Genomic DNA, 17,265 nt, shown 5'->3' with positions numbered 1-17,265 from the left:
CTGCTGTTAAACAGTATGTGTAGTTTTAGATACAAACAGTAAGTTATATCCGTATGAAAAAGAAACCAAACTGGGCTTAACAGCTTTTTCAGAATTATGTCAATGCTGATATTGAAGTTTGTCTTGAAATACCTTACAAAAAATGTTGCACAATATGATTGGTGGTGTAAGAAAGTGGGAAATGTGTAAAGATAGGTAAAAGGAGTTAAAACAACCTGCGCGTGGGAGAATTGTGCTGACAGAAAGAGGTAAAATTTTGGGACTGTAATAAAGTCTTGATGTATACATGTTGTATTCTCAAACAATTTTTGGGCAACAAATATTATTAATATTACCAAATGCTTGTGGGACTTATATTAAAAATAGATACCTAAAAGAACAGTTATGGAACAATTATAGATCAGTAATGTTTTAGAGGGCAACAGATTTTCTTTACAGATGCTTTATATGTAGGAGGTTATTTCCTGAGAGAAGAACTTACAAATAGTCATGAAAGTTTTCTTCTCATCTGTTTTTCTGCCTGGTTCCTTTTTAGGTTCAAAGCTTTATGCGAGGCTGGTTATGTAGAAGAAAATGGAAGACTATTGTCCAAGATTACATTTGTTCTCCCCATGCAGAAAGTATGAGAAAAAGGAATCAGATAGTTTTTAACATGGTTGAGGCTGAATCTGAATATGTGCATCAACTTTATGTTCTTGTGAACTGTTTTCTGAGGCCCTTAAGAATGGCTGCAAGTTCAAAGAAGCCACCTATCAGTCATGATGATGTTAGTAGCATTTTCCTCAATAGGTATGTTTATTTTTCGGTTGTTTTTGGAGATTCCTCTGACCACTCCTTTTCATTCTGTCTGTATTTGCAGTAATAAAGTTTTCTTTTACTTGTTTGTTGTGATGTAAGTAGTGTGTCTGAGTTGAACCTCATTCCCTTGCGGTAACATGTAGGGTGCAGTCTGTGATTCTGTTTGAAGCCGTTTAGTCCTCTCTGCTTCCTTACATTCTGTAGCTGCTGTGCTAGAGGAAGGAAAACACAAATAATGCCTTATGGAGGAGCTCTCTTAAATTTTCTGACACCTTTCCTGTTTCCTTTTCTCTTAAGAAAGTGAAATTGTACTTAGTGGCCTCATATGATTCAGATAAGACCCTGAGGATGAGTCTGTCATATTTTCTATTTTCTGCTGTTGTGCCTAAGGAGCTTCCTTTTCTCTTGCTTGTCTTTTCATATCCAGAAAAAAAAGAACTGTTCTTTGCACTAAGCATCCTAGCGCTATTGTAATAAGTATGTAAAAGCAAGCCAGCAGCCATCTAGAACTTGATACAGAATTGGACTGCATCCAAGACTGCCCCAGACTTCTAAGAGAACAACTTGTTCTTTTAGTTATGATACAGATTTTCCTCTCATAACATCTTATTCATGATCACTGAACTCTTCATGATTTCACTTACCGTCGGGATGCCTGTAAAGCTTCTTCTGCTGATCACATGAGCTCAAGTACAGCATTAAAGATCACCTTATAGAAAACCTCTCAGCTCCAAATCTTGAACAGTACTGAGTGAGATCACCTATAACTGCCACTGGCTAGAGGTTTTCTGAAAGTATTGATACACTGTCAGAGATATTTTTAGAACACTTAATTGCTAACCTATGTAGAATATGTTAATTAATAGACTATTTTATTTAAAAGATTAAGCAATTAAGATATGCTTTTCATGGTAAATACTGTGTATTTTGTAAAGATACTGCAGTAAGAAATCTAAATAGTATTAAAAAATTGTTTGCTTCCACAATAATAATAGTAATAATAATAATTTCTGTCTCCTGTTTTTCCTACTGAAATGAAAAATGCACCAGTAAACAGGAAGGAATGCTTGTTCGTGAATTATAAACTGGCAAATAGACCTGAATTGTCTTTTTGTTTCCCTAAATATTTGTTTTTCAGTGAAACAATCATGTTTCTTCATGAAATATTTCATCAAGGTTTAAAAGCAAGAATTGCTAATTGGCCTACCTTAATTCTAGGTAAGTTACTGTATTTTCTATTACTGTATTTTTACAAGTTATTATACTTTCTCGAATTTGTTAATTATTTTTTGAAATTACTGTGAGTTTTCCTTTTATTTATTTATTATTATTTTTAATGACAGTGTCCTTTTTGAGTGAAATGCTTTTGTAGAGCTAGTATCATGTGATTTGGTGTAGTGAGTGTACCGTGTGGGCAGTAGCGTAACTGTCCTGATATCCAGATGAGAATTCCTCTGTTTTAGCCTCAGTGCTGAGCATTATTTACACAGGGCCCCCTGCATTTTCAGAGAAGTTATCTGATTATTAATTCATCAGAACAACTATATTTTGACAGGTGAAAGAACCCAGTATAATGTTTCTGAAAATTCAATATATTGGAAACAGAACTGATTACAGTAATTCGCTTCCATAGAAAATAATCATTTTCTTAAAAATACATTCCAAGACATGGGTAGCTGGAAAAAAAAAGCATTTCTTGACTTTTTCTAGCTGACTTATTTGACATTCTGCTGCCAATGCTGAACATATATCAAGAATTTGTTCGGAATCATCAGTATAGTCTACAAGTACTGGCAAACTGTAAGCAAAACAGAGATTTTGACAAACTCTTGAAGCAGTATGAAGCCAACCCAGCATGTGAGGGGCGAATGCTGGAAACTTTCCTTACTTACCCCATGTTTCAGGTAGTCTCTGTACATTTTTTCACTCTTTGTTTTTAATGTTTTGTTGAATCATTTTGTGTTACTGAAGTCATGGTTGATAGAAGATGTTTCTTGCTTAACTAAAAGTAGTCTCGTGCAAGCTAATTTAGTTTTTTATGTATTTCATTATTATACAGAAACTGCTTGTAGGGATCTTTTCTCCAGCAACACTGACTTAAATCTATTAAAATTCCTGTTTACATGCAAGGAGAATGTTGGGTGAGGACTAGTGCCAAAAGAACAAAAAACAAAAAGTTGAGAAACATATTCTCAATACACAACAGTCCAGACAGAGGTAGTATAACTGGTATATCAAGTTGGAGCAGTCGCAAACATTTTAGGAGAAATATGTTTTGAAACCTCCCTCCTACTTTTATTCTTCAGTGACCTGGTCTGTAGATGATGAAAAATACACAAGTTTTGAAAACTTCATTAGCCTTGTGATATTTTTGAGTTGATCTGTCTGAATTAATTATTTGCAGCTGTTTTCAAAAGTCTTTGAAACACTAGTGTGATGGTTTTGTGACTTTTATTTTTGACACAGAAGTTTACTTACCATGACAATGGTGAACCCCCTCTGTTTGGTAAATGGCAAATGGAGTCCTTTCCCCTTCCCCCATCCCCCCCAAAATGGTCATTGCCATTGTGTTAGAGCTAGGCCGCCCTACTATCATACTTAACAAGGCTATTGCTGCCTCTAACAGTGTACTTGTTCAGCTTCCAGCTTGTGTATCATAAAGTTTGGGAAATTTTGAGTGAACTTAAAAATATATTGGGATTTTAGAAGGGAGAAAGAGAGGTTCATATTGATGTGTGAATAATAATATTGTGTTGAGGATGTTTTCAGCATAGGAGAAAGCTATCTCTCCACTTTCTATATGGCTCTTATTCTTTAAAGAAAAGTAGTACTGCAGGATCACTTGCTTCTGTATAACATTCATGAATGTGCTTTAAGTGATGACAAAATGAATCAGGATCATTGTGCTACGATTTGGCCTCTAACTGTCAAATCTTGCATGTTCTTCAGCGTCCATTAGTACAATGTGAATCCTCTCATTTGTATGCTAACAGGCCGCCACCTGGCTTGTAAAAAATCTAGATGAATGCAATCTATTACAATTTTAGTAATCTGTATGCGAATCTCCCAGAATGTTTTGAAAATTATCTGTGGTGACACTTGAATAGCAGCAAGAAAACAAGAAATTCATTGTTATCATTGTCAGTGTCTCTGATCTGCTTTTCTTTTCATAGAATAATGAATTGAAGTTATGTTTCCTCAGACTGAAAATGTATGCACACATATGCAGCCTCTGTGACCCAGAAGTTCAGTATTTTGGCAGTTTTATTTAGATTGTATGTATAATCACTTGGCTGTGGGTATTTGTTAAAAAAAGACAGTGTTTGCAAAACTTTTCCAACCAATGTAATAGCTTGTATTCAAAGAAAAAACAACTGTTTCAAAAGAATTTCTTTAAGGATTTACTGATTCTATACTGAATTTGTTTAAGATTCCTAGATACATAATAACGCTTCATGAACTCCTGGCTCACACACCACACGAACACGTTGAACGAAAAAGCCTTGAATTTGCAAAATCCAAACTAGAAGAACTTTCAAGGTGAGACTTTCTACGCTTTTATTTGATTATTCTGAAGCAAAGACCCTGAAATGTAAAATGAGTTTTCTCTCTTTAGATTTGGTTTTGTTCTTTAAAAAAAAAAAAAATATATATATATATTTTAAAGAAAAGGAACAAAACCGAACCAAAGTCCTGAAAACAGAAGGAAAAAACAGTAATATTTAAAGTTTTCTAGTCTTTGGTTTAACAGAAATCTACAAGTATCTCATATTTTGGGTAGGGGAGAACAGAGTTGCCATAGAAACCACCTACCCTTGAGTTATGAGCAGTTTTCTTTATATAAAGAAATACATGTGTTTTTTCACAGTTTTTTTTAAAAAGGGCATTTTCAATATTCTGCAACACTGGAGATCAGTCAGGGTCTTGAGAATTACTGAGTTCTTAATCGATTTTACAGTTTGCATGTGTTAATGAAATAACTGATTTTCTTGTATGCTTTGAAGAACGCCAAATAAACTGGAGCTAAAGATATATTTTCAGAATTAGTACTTGCTGTAAAAGCTTGTAAAATAAAATCTCTTCCCAGAAACTCCAGGCCTATCTTAGATGCTTCTTTCTGTCAGTCAAGGAAGAAATTTGGTTGCTATCACTAGGAAACAGATCTTTCTGCTGTGAACAAAGACATGCTATATAAACAAGAATGTATGCCTCGAATATCTGGAGTATTCACCAAAAAAGTCCCTGTAAATTATGTAGCTGTAAATGCGCGATTGCTTTATAGCTCTTGTAAATTATATTCTTTCAGCTGTTCAGATTTCTAATGCCTTTTAAGACACAGTAGCTATGTTGGACAAACTACCTACTAGTTTGGATCTTATTAATTTTTCTTTTTAGTCCTGCTGCATCTTCAATGCAGTCAGCTTTCTGAGTCATCTAAATGTTATGTCCGTCACCTTTTAAAGCTCTGGCTTCTTTTGAAAAGCCTTTTGAAGAAGTAGCTGCATTTGCTTCTTGCAGTGTAAGCAGGGTCTGCCATATTCTGAGGCCATTTGAAGCAGAGAAGTAATGACTTCTTTCCCCTTAGTCAAAGCCAGGAATTTCTGTGGGTAGGATTATATGTAAATGTGTATAGTCATATCAAACAGCACTGACTGTGCTTCATCTCATAATGACGTTGCCATCAATAACCTGATTGTCCTGGAACCTCGACAATCCAAAGGAGAGAGACACAGTCATGGATGCCATGGAGTCTTCTCTCACTTTACTGCTGTATCACACAGCTCATATACCAGCATGACTTCCATGCACGCACGTCCCGTACACCCACTACGCAGCCCCACACAGACATGACCCTTCCCACACCCAGGGTCCTCCCTTGCATAAATGATGCCATCGTGGGGCATCTGGCAGAGCACTTCTTCATATCCTTTTTCCATGGTTCTGCTTCAGCTGCTTTGACTGTTGTTATCATAGCAGTTATTTACTCAGGCACATCCCCTGGTTGACCTTACTCCCCAGCACATAAGTTAGAGTTCATCCAACTAATTTATTTATGAATGTTCAGAATTGGAGGCTGAAGTTGACTGATACTCTCCTGCTCACAAGTCAGGCAATATGGACCATGTGTATAAAACTTAATGGCTCATTTATTGTAGATGGGAGGGAAGAGTAGCTTTGAGACCTTACAGTCAAGTGACAGTTCAGGAACATCACAATACCATATAAATTTCTGTGTTGACCTCAGTCTTGGAATAAACTGTGCTTTTCTGTGTAAGAGGAGGATACTTAGGAAAAGAAGAGGAAGAAATTAAGAGATGAACCATTAAAGCTGCGATTGTTATAGGGAGCAATGAGGAAGTGAATGGTACATTTAAAAGTAAACTGAAGCAGACATACTGGGAAACTAAAACCAAGGTCATGGAGTCTAAAATGTGTTTTATAAGTAACACAAAGAACTAAGAAACATTTCTAGTTTGGTGGATGCTATTGAGTATCAAGAAGTACTCTTCCAGAAGCTGAGAAGTTTGGTGGTATCTGTCACATGTGTTCAAAAATATTCTAAGAGCAACTCTGGCAAAATAGGTTCCGCTGCTGAAAAAATATAAAATAAAATAAAATAAAATAAAATAAAATAAAATAAAATAAAATAAAATAAAATAAAATAAAATAAAATAAAATAAAATAAAATAAAATAAAATAAAATAAAATAAAATAAAATAATGATTACAACAATGGCTTGAAAGAAGAAACTTGCTCTGGACTAGTCATGGACTGCATGTATATATCTGCTGTGCTGTAAAAGGCATTATCAACTCTTTGTGTGTACACTGTCAAAGGTGCAAATGAAATTAGATAAAACATTGCAAGATATATTTCAGAGAATTTTAAGTACATTTTGTGTTCTGTCTGAAAGGGTGATGCATGATGAAGTGAGTGACACAGAAAACATCCGGAAGAATCTGGCCATAGAAAGAACAATAGTAGAAGGCTGTGATATATTGCTAGATACCAGTCAAACTTTTATACGCCAAGGTAAGACTTCTCTTTTAAAGCTACCTATGTAACCATGAAAATAATTGCATTAAAAACAGCAGGGTTCACATTGCCATCATTGGGCAGGTCAGTGCACTGGGCACAGGTAACATCCTTAAAGTCTAATGGAATGTTGTTAAATGGAGTTAAAAATACTCAAATAAGAAATTTGAGATTGTAGTTGAGCTCCATTTCTGTACTGTTTTATTGAGGAACTATGAAAAACAGCAGCATAGTAATGGTAAATCATTCATGGAACAGTATTATACACTGACTGGGCTGTGATCTTCAATTGTAATCACCTACAGCTCCATAGAGACTGGAGCTGTCTGGTCAGTCAAAATAGTAATAGCAGCTGATGCATCATCTAGACAAAAGTGCATGAAAAGCTTGAGATTTGGTCAAATGATAAAGTGGTAGCTAAGAAAGAAAAGAGCTGTCATTACCATTTTAATCAGTGCTTCAGGAACATCTCAAATTCATAGTGCCAGAATAGATCCAATAGCAGATATACTTGCTCCCTCTCTTGAGAGTTACATTTTGGGGCTTCAGTAGAAGTCTGGTAAAGGTACAAATATCACCTCAAGAAGAAAGTCATGAAGAGAATAAAGGCTTCTTGTTCTTCCAGAAATGTAGAATTATGTCTAATAAAATGTGGTTAACAAAAGGAGAAAAGGGAGAGGCACACCATATTCTTTATTCTTGGTGGTTTTGGAAATTCTTCCCACTAAAGCTTACGTCCATCATGTATAGAGAAGTGGTCATTCCATCTCTGCTCAGCATTTGTGAGACTAGCTGAATACTGTGTCCAGTTTTAGGCCACCCAGTTCAAGAGTAACATGGACAAACTGGAGAAAGTTTAGTGCAAAGCTACCAAGATGCTGAAAGGCCTGGAACACCTCTTCTATGAGGAAAGTCTGAGAGAGCTGAGACTGTTCAGCCTGGAGAAGGTTCAGGGAGGACCTTATCAACATGTATAAGGACCTGAATGGGGTGCAAAGAAGACAGAGCCTGACTCTTTTCAGTGGTGCCCACTGCCAGGAGAAGAGGCACTGAGCGCAGCCTTGAACACAGATGGTTCCCTTTGACCATCAGGTGGCATTTCCAATCTGTGAGGGTGTGGGGCATAGGGACCCAGAGGCTGCGGGGTCTCCTCCTTGGAGGTCTTCAAAAGCCACCTGGGTGTGAACCTGGGTGCCCTGTTCTGGTGTGGTCTCTGCTTGAGCAAGAAGAGTTGGACCAGATGAAACCAGAGGGCTGTTTTCCTTTGATATCAGGAGATAAATTTATTATTGTGTACCACAGAACTGTAATTTAAAGTGGTAACTTTAACCAGATACTATAAACAGATTGCAGTTCTTACCTTGGGGGGCTCACTCTAATGGTAAACAAATGGAAAAATTTCAAAACTGAAGTCTATTTTCCATTTACATAAGAATTCTGGTTCTTTTATAACAAGGTAGTAGTTTTGTACGGAGTAGCTACAGGTCTGTAGTGGAGGATTTTAACAAGCTGCAAGCTACTTTGTGTCCATAAAGCATTGCATATATTTAGGAATATTTGAGAATTTAATTAGATATATCCCTTCACAGGCTCTTCTTTAGATAGTGTCATCAGAACATTTGGTATTTAAGTAGAAGCATATGCAAAGTTGGTTGTTTAATATAATATAATAGATTTTGAAATCCATTCTGTAGTGTTTCTGTAGTTACTTAACCAAACTATGAAACTTCCCATAATAACTTCTAAGATTGTTTGTACAGTGGCCAAACTTAAGTTACTCTGTTGTTCTTTAAATGTATGTGTTTGTTATAATTGAGGTGTTTAAGGAGTTATGAATGTGGTTTCAAGAAAATGTAAAATTGTTACATTGCAGCCACCTCCAGAGAATTACAGGGCTGATTGTCCATGACTGACTTATACCGTGAAATTTTCTTAAACTGAGTATTTTTTTTCACTCTGATTACAGTATTTTATATTTAAACGCATATGATGCTTTTCCCCTTAAAACTGGCTAATATCATTTTGTCTGTGTACCCAGTGTTTCATCAGTAGAAACCTACTAATTTTTCTGTGGGAATCAATCTGTGAAGGATGGAATGTTAGAATGTAAGACCCAAGTCAACCCCATGATTTAAGTAAATGAATTTCAGGTTTAATTCTGGGAATACTGTTAAGGACAGTGGATAAGCCTGCATGTTAGGAAAGGCTGCATCACAATTTACCTTTTAGAACACCTAAAGCATTTTACATTGTATGAGTGCAGAAATCTGACTTTGAGCTAATGAAACAATGCCAAGCCCATTTTTCTTTCACATCTGATTGTAGGGTCCCTTTAAGAGTGATGTCCACCTCTTTTAATTTCAGTTAACTTCCTATTCTTTGTGTTGATTAGGGGGAGAGGTAGAATCCTCTTTCTGACCAAGGGTATTCTGTCCTTTACTCAGGCTTATTTCTATCAGGCATGGTTTTTCTTTTTTGAAGGTCCACTTCAACTTTGACATATGTTATCTGTGTTATATAATTTATTTTTCTAAGAAAAGATTGATTCTCTTAAGCTATAGCCGTTGAGACCATGGAACCATTTCTGACAGTGCTTTGCACAGTAAATTTTTAATTTGCCTTCAGATTTCTTGGGGTCTCCTTTTATCTATCTCTTACTTTGATACACTTTATTGTTAGGGCCTCTGTCAAGCCAAACAGTATCTTCTTTATCTTACATTCTTCTCTTTGACATGGTCCCTCATCACATCCTTCCCTCTAAATTGGAGAGGTCTGAATTTGAAGGATGGACTGTCCAGTGGATTAAGAATTGGTTGGCTGGTTGCAGCCACAGCATTGTGATCAGTGGTTCTGTGTCAGTACATCCTTGCTAGATTTCAACTGTATAGAAATTTGCTTTTTTTCTGTAAGTATTAAGTTTATCATTGAAAGGAGATAATGCAGTCTCTCTTCATGCTATTAAATAGTAATATTTCAGGTCCATACAAGAACAGTGTTTAACCTTCTGCTGTTTTAGCAGAACATAATATGGTATTTCTGAAACAATCATAAAACTAAAACAGAACCAAACAAAAAAGAAGTTGAGTTGCAAAGCCATATGTGCATGTGCTGTGTTTATAGATAACTTTTTTTTTAAGGAACAAAAATAACAATTAGAATTGGTTGTTACCAAAATGTGTAGGAGACTTTCAGGAGAAAAGTGACTGAAGGACTTTGGAATGGGAAGCTGTTTTAAACTGCTTTGTATGTACTATTTAGACTCACACCGGGAGCTGGAGGGCAGCTGGCAACATACAGAAAAATCACAGCTCCAACTCCAGGGAATCATCTCCTTCCTAACATTTAGTTTTTCTTCCTCTCTCTCTTTGGCTTGGAACTAGTGTACCTTTGCAAATCTAGCAACTACCAAAATTTGAGCAAATGGAGATTGCTGTTCAGCTTTGTTCTGATTAACATGGTATTAGCTCAGAGCTGCATGAGAATGTGATGAGTATCTATTGGTTTAGATTGCACTTGCTTGATTCTAAGACTGTAGATACAGAGACAGATTTACAACTTCCATTAAAAAAACAGTACAAATCTGTGAACTTGTCCTAAAACTCAAAATGAACTCGTACAAAAAAGGTAAATGCCGGGTTTTTTTTGTTTTGTTTTGTTGTTTTGTTTTTTTTTTAAAGATGGAATCTGATGTTTGCTAATGCTTATTAGAATGAAAAGTTGCATGGTTTAATACCAAAATGTTTGGTGGATTAACACTTCAAACACTGCCTACTAAATATTGTAGTTTCAGTGTATTTTTTATTTTTGTTATTACCAGGTTCCCTTATTCAGGTCCCTTCAGTTGAAAGGGGAAAACTTAGCAAAGTTCGTCTGGGATCATTATCTTTGAAAAAAGAAGGAGAAAGGCAGTGCTTCTTATTTACAAAACATTTTTTAATTTGTACAAGAAGTTCAGGAGGAAAACTGCATCTACTTAAGGTACAGGTGTTATGCTTCAGTGAAATTTTAATACTGTTTCTTTTTGTTGTTATAGTTCTAAACTGAGATTCTGTGTTGTTACAAACAGAAGTGAGGCGATGTATTTCTCATTGCAGTGAAAAACATTTTTTTTTCCAGAAGCGTGTGATTTAATAAACCTAGGGCTAGAAACAGTACATCAGTGTCTGTTTATAAGCCAGTCCACTTACAGTGCAGTAATCAGCCAGTACACCCCCACAGAACTATGAAAGAACAACTTCCAGAGCTGTAATAAAATTAATATTTAAGGTTGGTTTTGTTTTCCTGAGCAGCATATTGTCTTAAACTGAATGTTCCTCTGAGAATGCTTTGGTTACACATATTGAGAATCGATCTTTCTTGGGCTGGCTTTTGAATGAAGGTAGAGTGGCAGTTTATGGATTAATGTATGTTGAACAAAATTTTTATGTGACAAACACATGTGAGATATTACTAATAATGCTTAGAAGGTCTCTTTTGTTACTTTCTGTATTCATTTGTACTTTGTACACTTTAAATAATTAATGTATTTTGCAAAGTAAATTAAATGTAAATGAATCTTTCAAAAAGTCATGTTTTAGTTTTATTTAAATTCAGAACAATAAGAATGGAATTCTAGTTACCTTTTCTGAGACTTGTGAGACAAACTATAGTATGGTAAAAAAATGAAATATATTCAGCACATTTAAACGTTTGATTGATTTGCTTGCTTAAGGACAATGCAATATCTAATCCAGCTGGTTTTTGTTCTTGAAAAATGCACATCATGAAATTGATGTATCTTCCGACAAGCTCTGGATTCTGTAGAATCTTACTGTAAGGTGTACCAATACTTTAAAATAATAAAATGGCAAATGGGAGCAAATGTCTAAATTTATCAAAAATGCACTTTGTTTTCATAGACAGGAGGTGTTCTGTCGTTAATAGAGTGCACATTGATTGAGGAGACAGAGGCAACAGATGATGACTGTAAGTTACGTTTAACTGCTTGTAGCAATTACAGTTCTAAGTATTTTATGTTTGTGGGTTTTTTTTTACATTTACCCTTAGTTTATTTTTCAGAACAAATTAATATGTTCTCCTCATTCATGAAATCAGGAAACCTACTGTTAACTGATTGAGTAGAATAAATGGTTTAATAATGCACATACTGGCTTTCATAAGGATTTGTTTTGCTGTGTTTGCTGTTGACATCCACATAAGATTTCAGAGTGCAATGGCTGACGGAATGTGACAAATTATTTGCTGACTTTTCTGTACAGCTTCACCCTGAGGATCTTAGAAAGAAAAAAAAAAAAAAAAAGCCACCTTGAAAGACAAAACAGATAATTGGGTTTCTTCTTTCATGGAAGTTGAGAGAGTTGGCAGAATTAGTGGAAAGTTTTTGTCGTGGACTCCTTACAGATTTTGACTACAGCCTTGTTCAAGTGAAGTAACTGAGCACATTCCCAGGCTGGGTGTTTTGTTACTCATTTTGGCTTCCACCCTGTAGTTTTAGACAAGTATTACCCATGAATTGTGAAAGTAGTTTCATTAATTTCAGTTATCCTTCAATATGCTGAGAGCATACAAAATATACAAGTGTTAGAAGGGCTTCAGCCTTATTTGGCATTTTAACATTTAACTTACTTCAATTCCCACTATTGTCTATTTGTAATGTTTATTGTATTTGATATATGTGGAAAACCTAAATCAGCGTTTTGGATTCCCGTTTGCATTTATTCCTTTTTTAAGAAATATTTTAATATAACTTTTCCAGTAAGTGGAAACAACATTTGCTTTATACTGTGCTTTGAACTCTCACATTTTGTCTTTTTTTACTCCTTTCACTCTGAAGCAAAAAGCTCTGGACAAGTGTTTGGACATCTTGATTTCAAGCTTGTAGTTGAACCTACAGATGCTCCTCCTTTTACTATTGTCCTCTTAGCCCCTTCACGTCAAGAGAAAGCTGCATGGACAAGTGATATAAGTCAGGTAGCTTTCTGCAATCTTTCTCTTGCTTGTAATGAGATTATTTATTCCATGTTTCTGAAAACTAATCCAGGAGAAAACTGCTTTCTTGAGAGCTGACTAATTGCAATGTATTTGAAAATCCCCTAGTGTTACCTTTTCTCCCTGAAATTTTGCTTTTGCATTAGACTTGTCAGTGGAATGTGTGTCCCTCTGAGGGCTGAAAAGCTGCATAACATAACTGAGTTGTGTGCTGCATGTCTGCAAAGCTTGGAAATGGCATAATAAGGTGTAGGTAAACACAGCAGCTGAGAGAGCATCGAGTGAAGTAGTTAGTCAGACTGCCAGTGGAAAACAGTAGGAAACTTTTCTCGTTTATTCATTTTGAGGATAGGAAAATCTGAAGAGATTTGAGGTCAATCACAGAGATATTTTAACAGTGTGAGACTGAAGAAGATTAAGCTTCTTAAGAAAGCAGAGAAGCTGAATGATGGAAGCACCAAAGCTGGAAAAGACCAAGATCAGCTAGCCCAACATCCACCTACCACCATTTCCCCACTAAACCTTGTTCCCTATTACAGCATCTGAATGTTTCTTGAACACCTCCAGGGATGATGAATCAACCTCTGCCCTGCGTAGCCTTAGCCTGTTCCAGCATCCAACCACTCTTCTGGAAAAGAAGCTTTTCCAGATGTCCAACCTGAATCTCCCTTGGAGAAACTTGAGGTCATTTCTTTTAGTCCTACTGCTAGTTACACCAGAGAAAAGACTGACCTGCACCTCACCACAACCTTCCTTAAGGTAGTTGTAGTTGAACTGTAAGGTCTGCCCTGAGCCTTCTTCAGATGAAACAATTCCAGTTCCCTCAGCCTCTCCCCGTAAGACTTGTGCTCCAGTCCCATCACAGCTTTATTGATCTCTGGACACTCTCCTGGGCCTCAGTGTTTTACTAGTACTGAAGGGCTCAGAGCTGAACAGAGTACTTGAAGTGCAGCCTCACTTGTGCTGAGTACAGGGGAACAATCACCTCCCCAGTCCTGCTGGCTGGCTGCACTACTTCATATACAAGCCAGGTTGCCACTGGCCTTCTTGGCCACCTGTGCACACTGCTGAGCATCAGCCAACACTACCAGATCTGTTTCTTTCACACGGCCTTCCAGCCACTCTGCCCCAAGCCTGGGCTTGTTGTGGCCAAAGTGCAAGACCTGGCACTTGGCCTTGTTGAATTTCATCCCACTGGCCTCAGCCCATTGATCCAGCCTTTCCACATCCCTCTGAGGGACCTTCTTACCCTCAGGCATATCAACACTTCCTCCTATTGGTGTCATTTTCAAGGGCAGACACCACCTTAAAAGAGTAAGGACTCAAGACCCTGTGCAAACATCATGGGCATTGTAGAGGCCGAAGTGGTACTACCGAACCTCTGAAGAACTGAAACCACTAATTTTGAAAACAAAATCATTTTCCTGATTGAACCCATTACTAGAAACCTTGTCATAAAAGCATAATGAAGTGCCTGCCCAGAAGCATTTAATTTCTTCTTGTCTCTGGCTGCAGCCCTCAAGGAGAACACAGGAACCACACTAACAAAAAAAGAATGTAGAAAGTCTTTTTTTTCTTTTTTAATAAGAGGTATTCTCCTAACAATGTTTGCAACTAAAAATGTGTTCTTGAAATTACATTCCTTTCATCTAAAACATACGCTTCCTATGAAAAATGCCACTCTCTTTGCTGCTGCTGAAGAAATCTCCTCTCTTCTAGTTTAAGTTTGTCCTTTGACCCTCGCTCCCTATTACTTCGATTCCTTCACTAGAAAGATTTTATCTGTTGAATAACTGATAAATGCTAGGACTGTGCAGTCTTAGTGGAAACAGTGCTGAACCACCATGGACATTTTCATGCTTAGAGCTTCTTTGCAACATGCAATAGTCACCTGAGGTAAACTATGTATTATTGTTAGATATGTATGTTGTTGTTTTTTTCTCAGTGCTTTAAAGAACCAATTTGGTAAAGTCGTAATGTTAATTATTTAGCTTTGAAACCATTGTTAAATACCTGATATTAAAAACACATATAGTTAAATAAATCATAGAAGACCAGAAAAAGCCTCTGGTAATCTTCTTTGACTGATCTAACATTATTTTGCTAGGTGATATTTCAAGTTCAACAGATTATTCTTAAACTCAATGTAAGTGCATATGAGAACTCTGGAAATTCCAGTTTCTTTACGTGAAGAAATAGCATGGTCTGTATAATATATAATTGTTTAAAATGCAATTTGAAAGTATTACAAAAGCAAGAGTCCTGTAGTAGTATGTGTGAGACTTGTTGCAGACCATAAAAGCCTTAACTACTGGCAGACTGCAGACTTCCAAGAGCAGGGTTTTGGGTGATGCGTTACCTCAGCTATGTCAGAATACAAATCAGCAGAAAATGCTGTTCAGATGGCTTTGAGCTGTACATATACACCACTAGTGCTGAGCTGCTTTGAGGCTTGAATAACAGCTTACCCACCTATAACTTGTAAACTTCTATTGGCCATGGGACAGCCTGTAATTTTAAACTAATGTGTGCTATGAACGTGTCCCAGAAGTGTCTTTACACCTTCTGATACCTAGCCCAGAGCATTTATATGTTTGCCAGAGACTGCTCAGACAGCAGCTTCATAGCTGTATTTCAAAATAATAGCACTGTTTGAATTTGTTTTTAAAGGAAATGTGTGCTTTTAGAAACAGTCTGTTTATATATAATGTATATAATATTCTAACTGTTTCCCAGTGCTGATTTTTCAAGATATAGGTATTTAACAACATTCAGTTTCAAATGAACTTCAAGGTCATCTCATTTACAACTAAAAATTTGTAGCCATGTAAAATAGATTCTGTGCCAGATTCTCTGAGCATGCTGGTATAGATGCATGGAATTGAGTCTTTGCAAATCAAAGGTAGAAGACTAGAGAGTCGTATCTTTTATGATTCCTTCATCACTGCTGTTCTTTTATGAAAATACCTTGTACTAGTCTGCTCATACTCTATGAAAGCTATGCTGTAGTGATGCTAATGGTGACACTAACAGCATGGAAGTTAATCCCTGACCATGTGTTTTGATATTAATGTTTTTTCAATATTTATTTTCACAGTGCATTGATAACATAAGGTGCAATGGTTTAATGACCATAGTGTTTGAAGAAAATTCTAAAGTCACTGTACCACATATGATAAAGTAAGTGAGGCATTTTATTCCCAGTGAACAAAACTTGGAAGTGTGTTATTGAGAAATAAAGTATTTGCCCCTCCCTCCCTCCTCACCCACCTTTTTGTTGACTGTAATTAAATCTTCATCCCAACATGTATTTTTTTCAATCTGTTTCCTGAAATAGTATGAATAACTGAAAATAGCCAACACTGAAATTACTGTGTTGCACTATGTAGGATCACAGCTCAATTTTCTCTTTTATTTCTGAAGATGCATAAGTTACGGGTTGGCTAAGCAGTTTAATTCTGTATTGGGTATTTATTTTCTGTCCTACCGCTTATCATTTTATTTAATGTATTTTTAAATGTTTGGTAACCCTACAATGAGTGCAAACAAGTATGACTTTCCAAAGCATTCCAAAGCCAAAGTTTTTCTTTTCCTTGTTTCTCCTATTTCTGAGGGGGAAAAACAAACAAACAAACAAACAAACAAAAACACATTATCCTAAATTTTTGACATTGGATAAAGGTAGCACGTTTATTCTAAACCTGCTTCTTTCATGCTTACATTCATTCACTTTTTTTCTTTTTTTAAAAAGTAATTCTTGGAGCCTGGGTGCAGATAGTATCTGTGAAGTAAGCCATAAGTTTATTTAAGGGGTTCATTTTACTGTCTTTCACTGGGATCCCCTATAAGGCAAGATCCCAGCAGAAACAGGTTTCTCCGTAAGTGAAGCGTCTTCTTGTGTTGATGAAAAACGAGAATGCAGTATGTATTTTTTAGTTCTGTGAAAAGCTGAAGTGATACCTCTAGTGTACCATAATCACTCTTCCTCTCTGATGAAGTGTTCTTCTTTAACTTGTGTAGGTCTGATGCACGTCTTCATAGAGATGACATAGATATCTGCTTCAGCAAAACTCTAAATTCCTGCAAAGTACCTCAAATCCGTTACGCAAGTGTTGAGCGCCTTCTGGAGAGGCTAACAGACCTGCGATTTCTGAGTATTGATTTCCTGAATACGTTCCTGCATACTTACCGTATATTTACTACTGCAGCTGTTGTACTGGAAAAACTTTCAGACATATACAGACGGCCTTTCACTTCCATTCCAGTTAGGTGAGCACTGTCTCTTGTCTTCTGTGATAAATTTCTTACAGAATTACCAAGAGATTATTTGTTTGTTTTTAACCACTATTTTGTGTAAATAATCTGAGAGGAAAATTTGTACTCTGTAAATAAGGTGTAGATTTTTAGGTAAGACTATCTCAATTTTCTGCCTGTGCTTTGAGG

The 17,265-nt window shown here is 36.3% G+C and overlaps 1 protein-coding gene across 6 annotated transcripts in view; it reads left to right on the top strand.

The window, feature by feature from the left end:
• The window catches only part of RASGRF2 (Ras protein specific guanine nucleotide releasing factor 2), a 112,622-nt gene that overhangs the window by 44,502 nt on the left and 50,855 nt on the right, over positions 1-17,265 (top strand). For 5 of the 6 annotated variants that reach the window (XM_015849798.3, XM_015849797.3, XM_085529666.1 and 2 more), the window contains exons 5-14: positions 536-789; positions 1,937-2,016; positions 2,509-2,702; positions 4,229-4,338; positions 6,713-6,831; positions 10,652-10,812; positions 11,733-11,799; positions 12,668-12,804; positions 15,920-16,002; positions 16,843-17,091. In XM_015849798.3, the coding sequence (XP_015705284.1) occupies positions 536-789; positions 1,937-2,016; positions 2,509-2,702; positions 4,229-4,338; positions 6,713-6,831; positions 10,652-10,812; positions 11,733-11,799; positions 12,668-12,804; positions 15,920-16,002; positions 16,843-17,091 (1,454 nt within the window). The remainder of the gene's footprint in view (positions 1-535; positions 790-1,936; positions 2,017-2,508; positions 2,703-4,228; positions 4,339-6,712; positions 6,832-10,651; positions 10,813-11,732; positions 11,800-12,667; positions 12,805-15,919; positions 16,003-16,842; positions 17,092-17,265) is intronic. The other variant, XM_085529669.1, reaches the window with a different exon arrangement.

Source organism: Coturnix japonica, chromosome Z (genome assembly GCF_054131305.1).
Source record: "Coturnix japonica strain WE chromosome Z, WE-NBRP24, whole genome shotgun sequence".
In the NCBI taxonomy this organism is placed as follows: Eukaryota; Metazoa; Chordata; class Aves; order Galliformes; family Phasianidae; genus Coturnix; species Coturnix japonica.
Note: the sequence above shows the minus strand (reverse complement) of the source record. Positions and strands in the feature narration are given on the sequence as shown.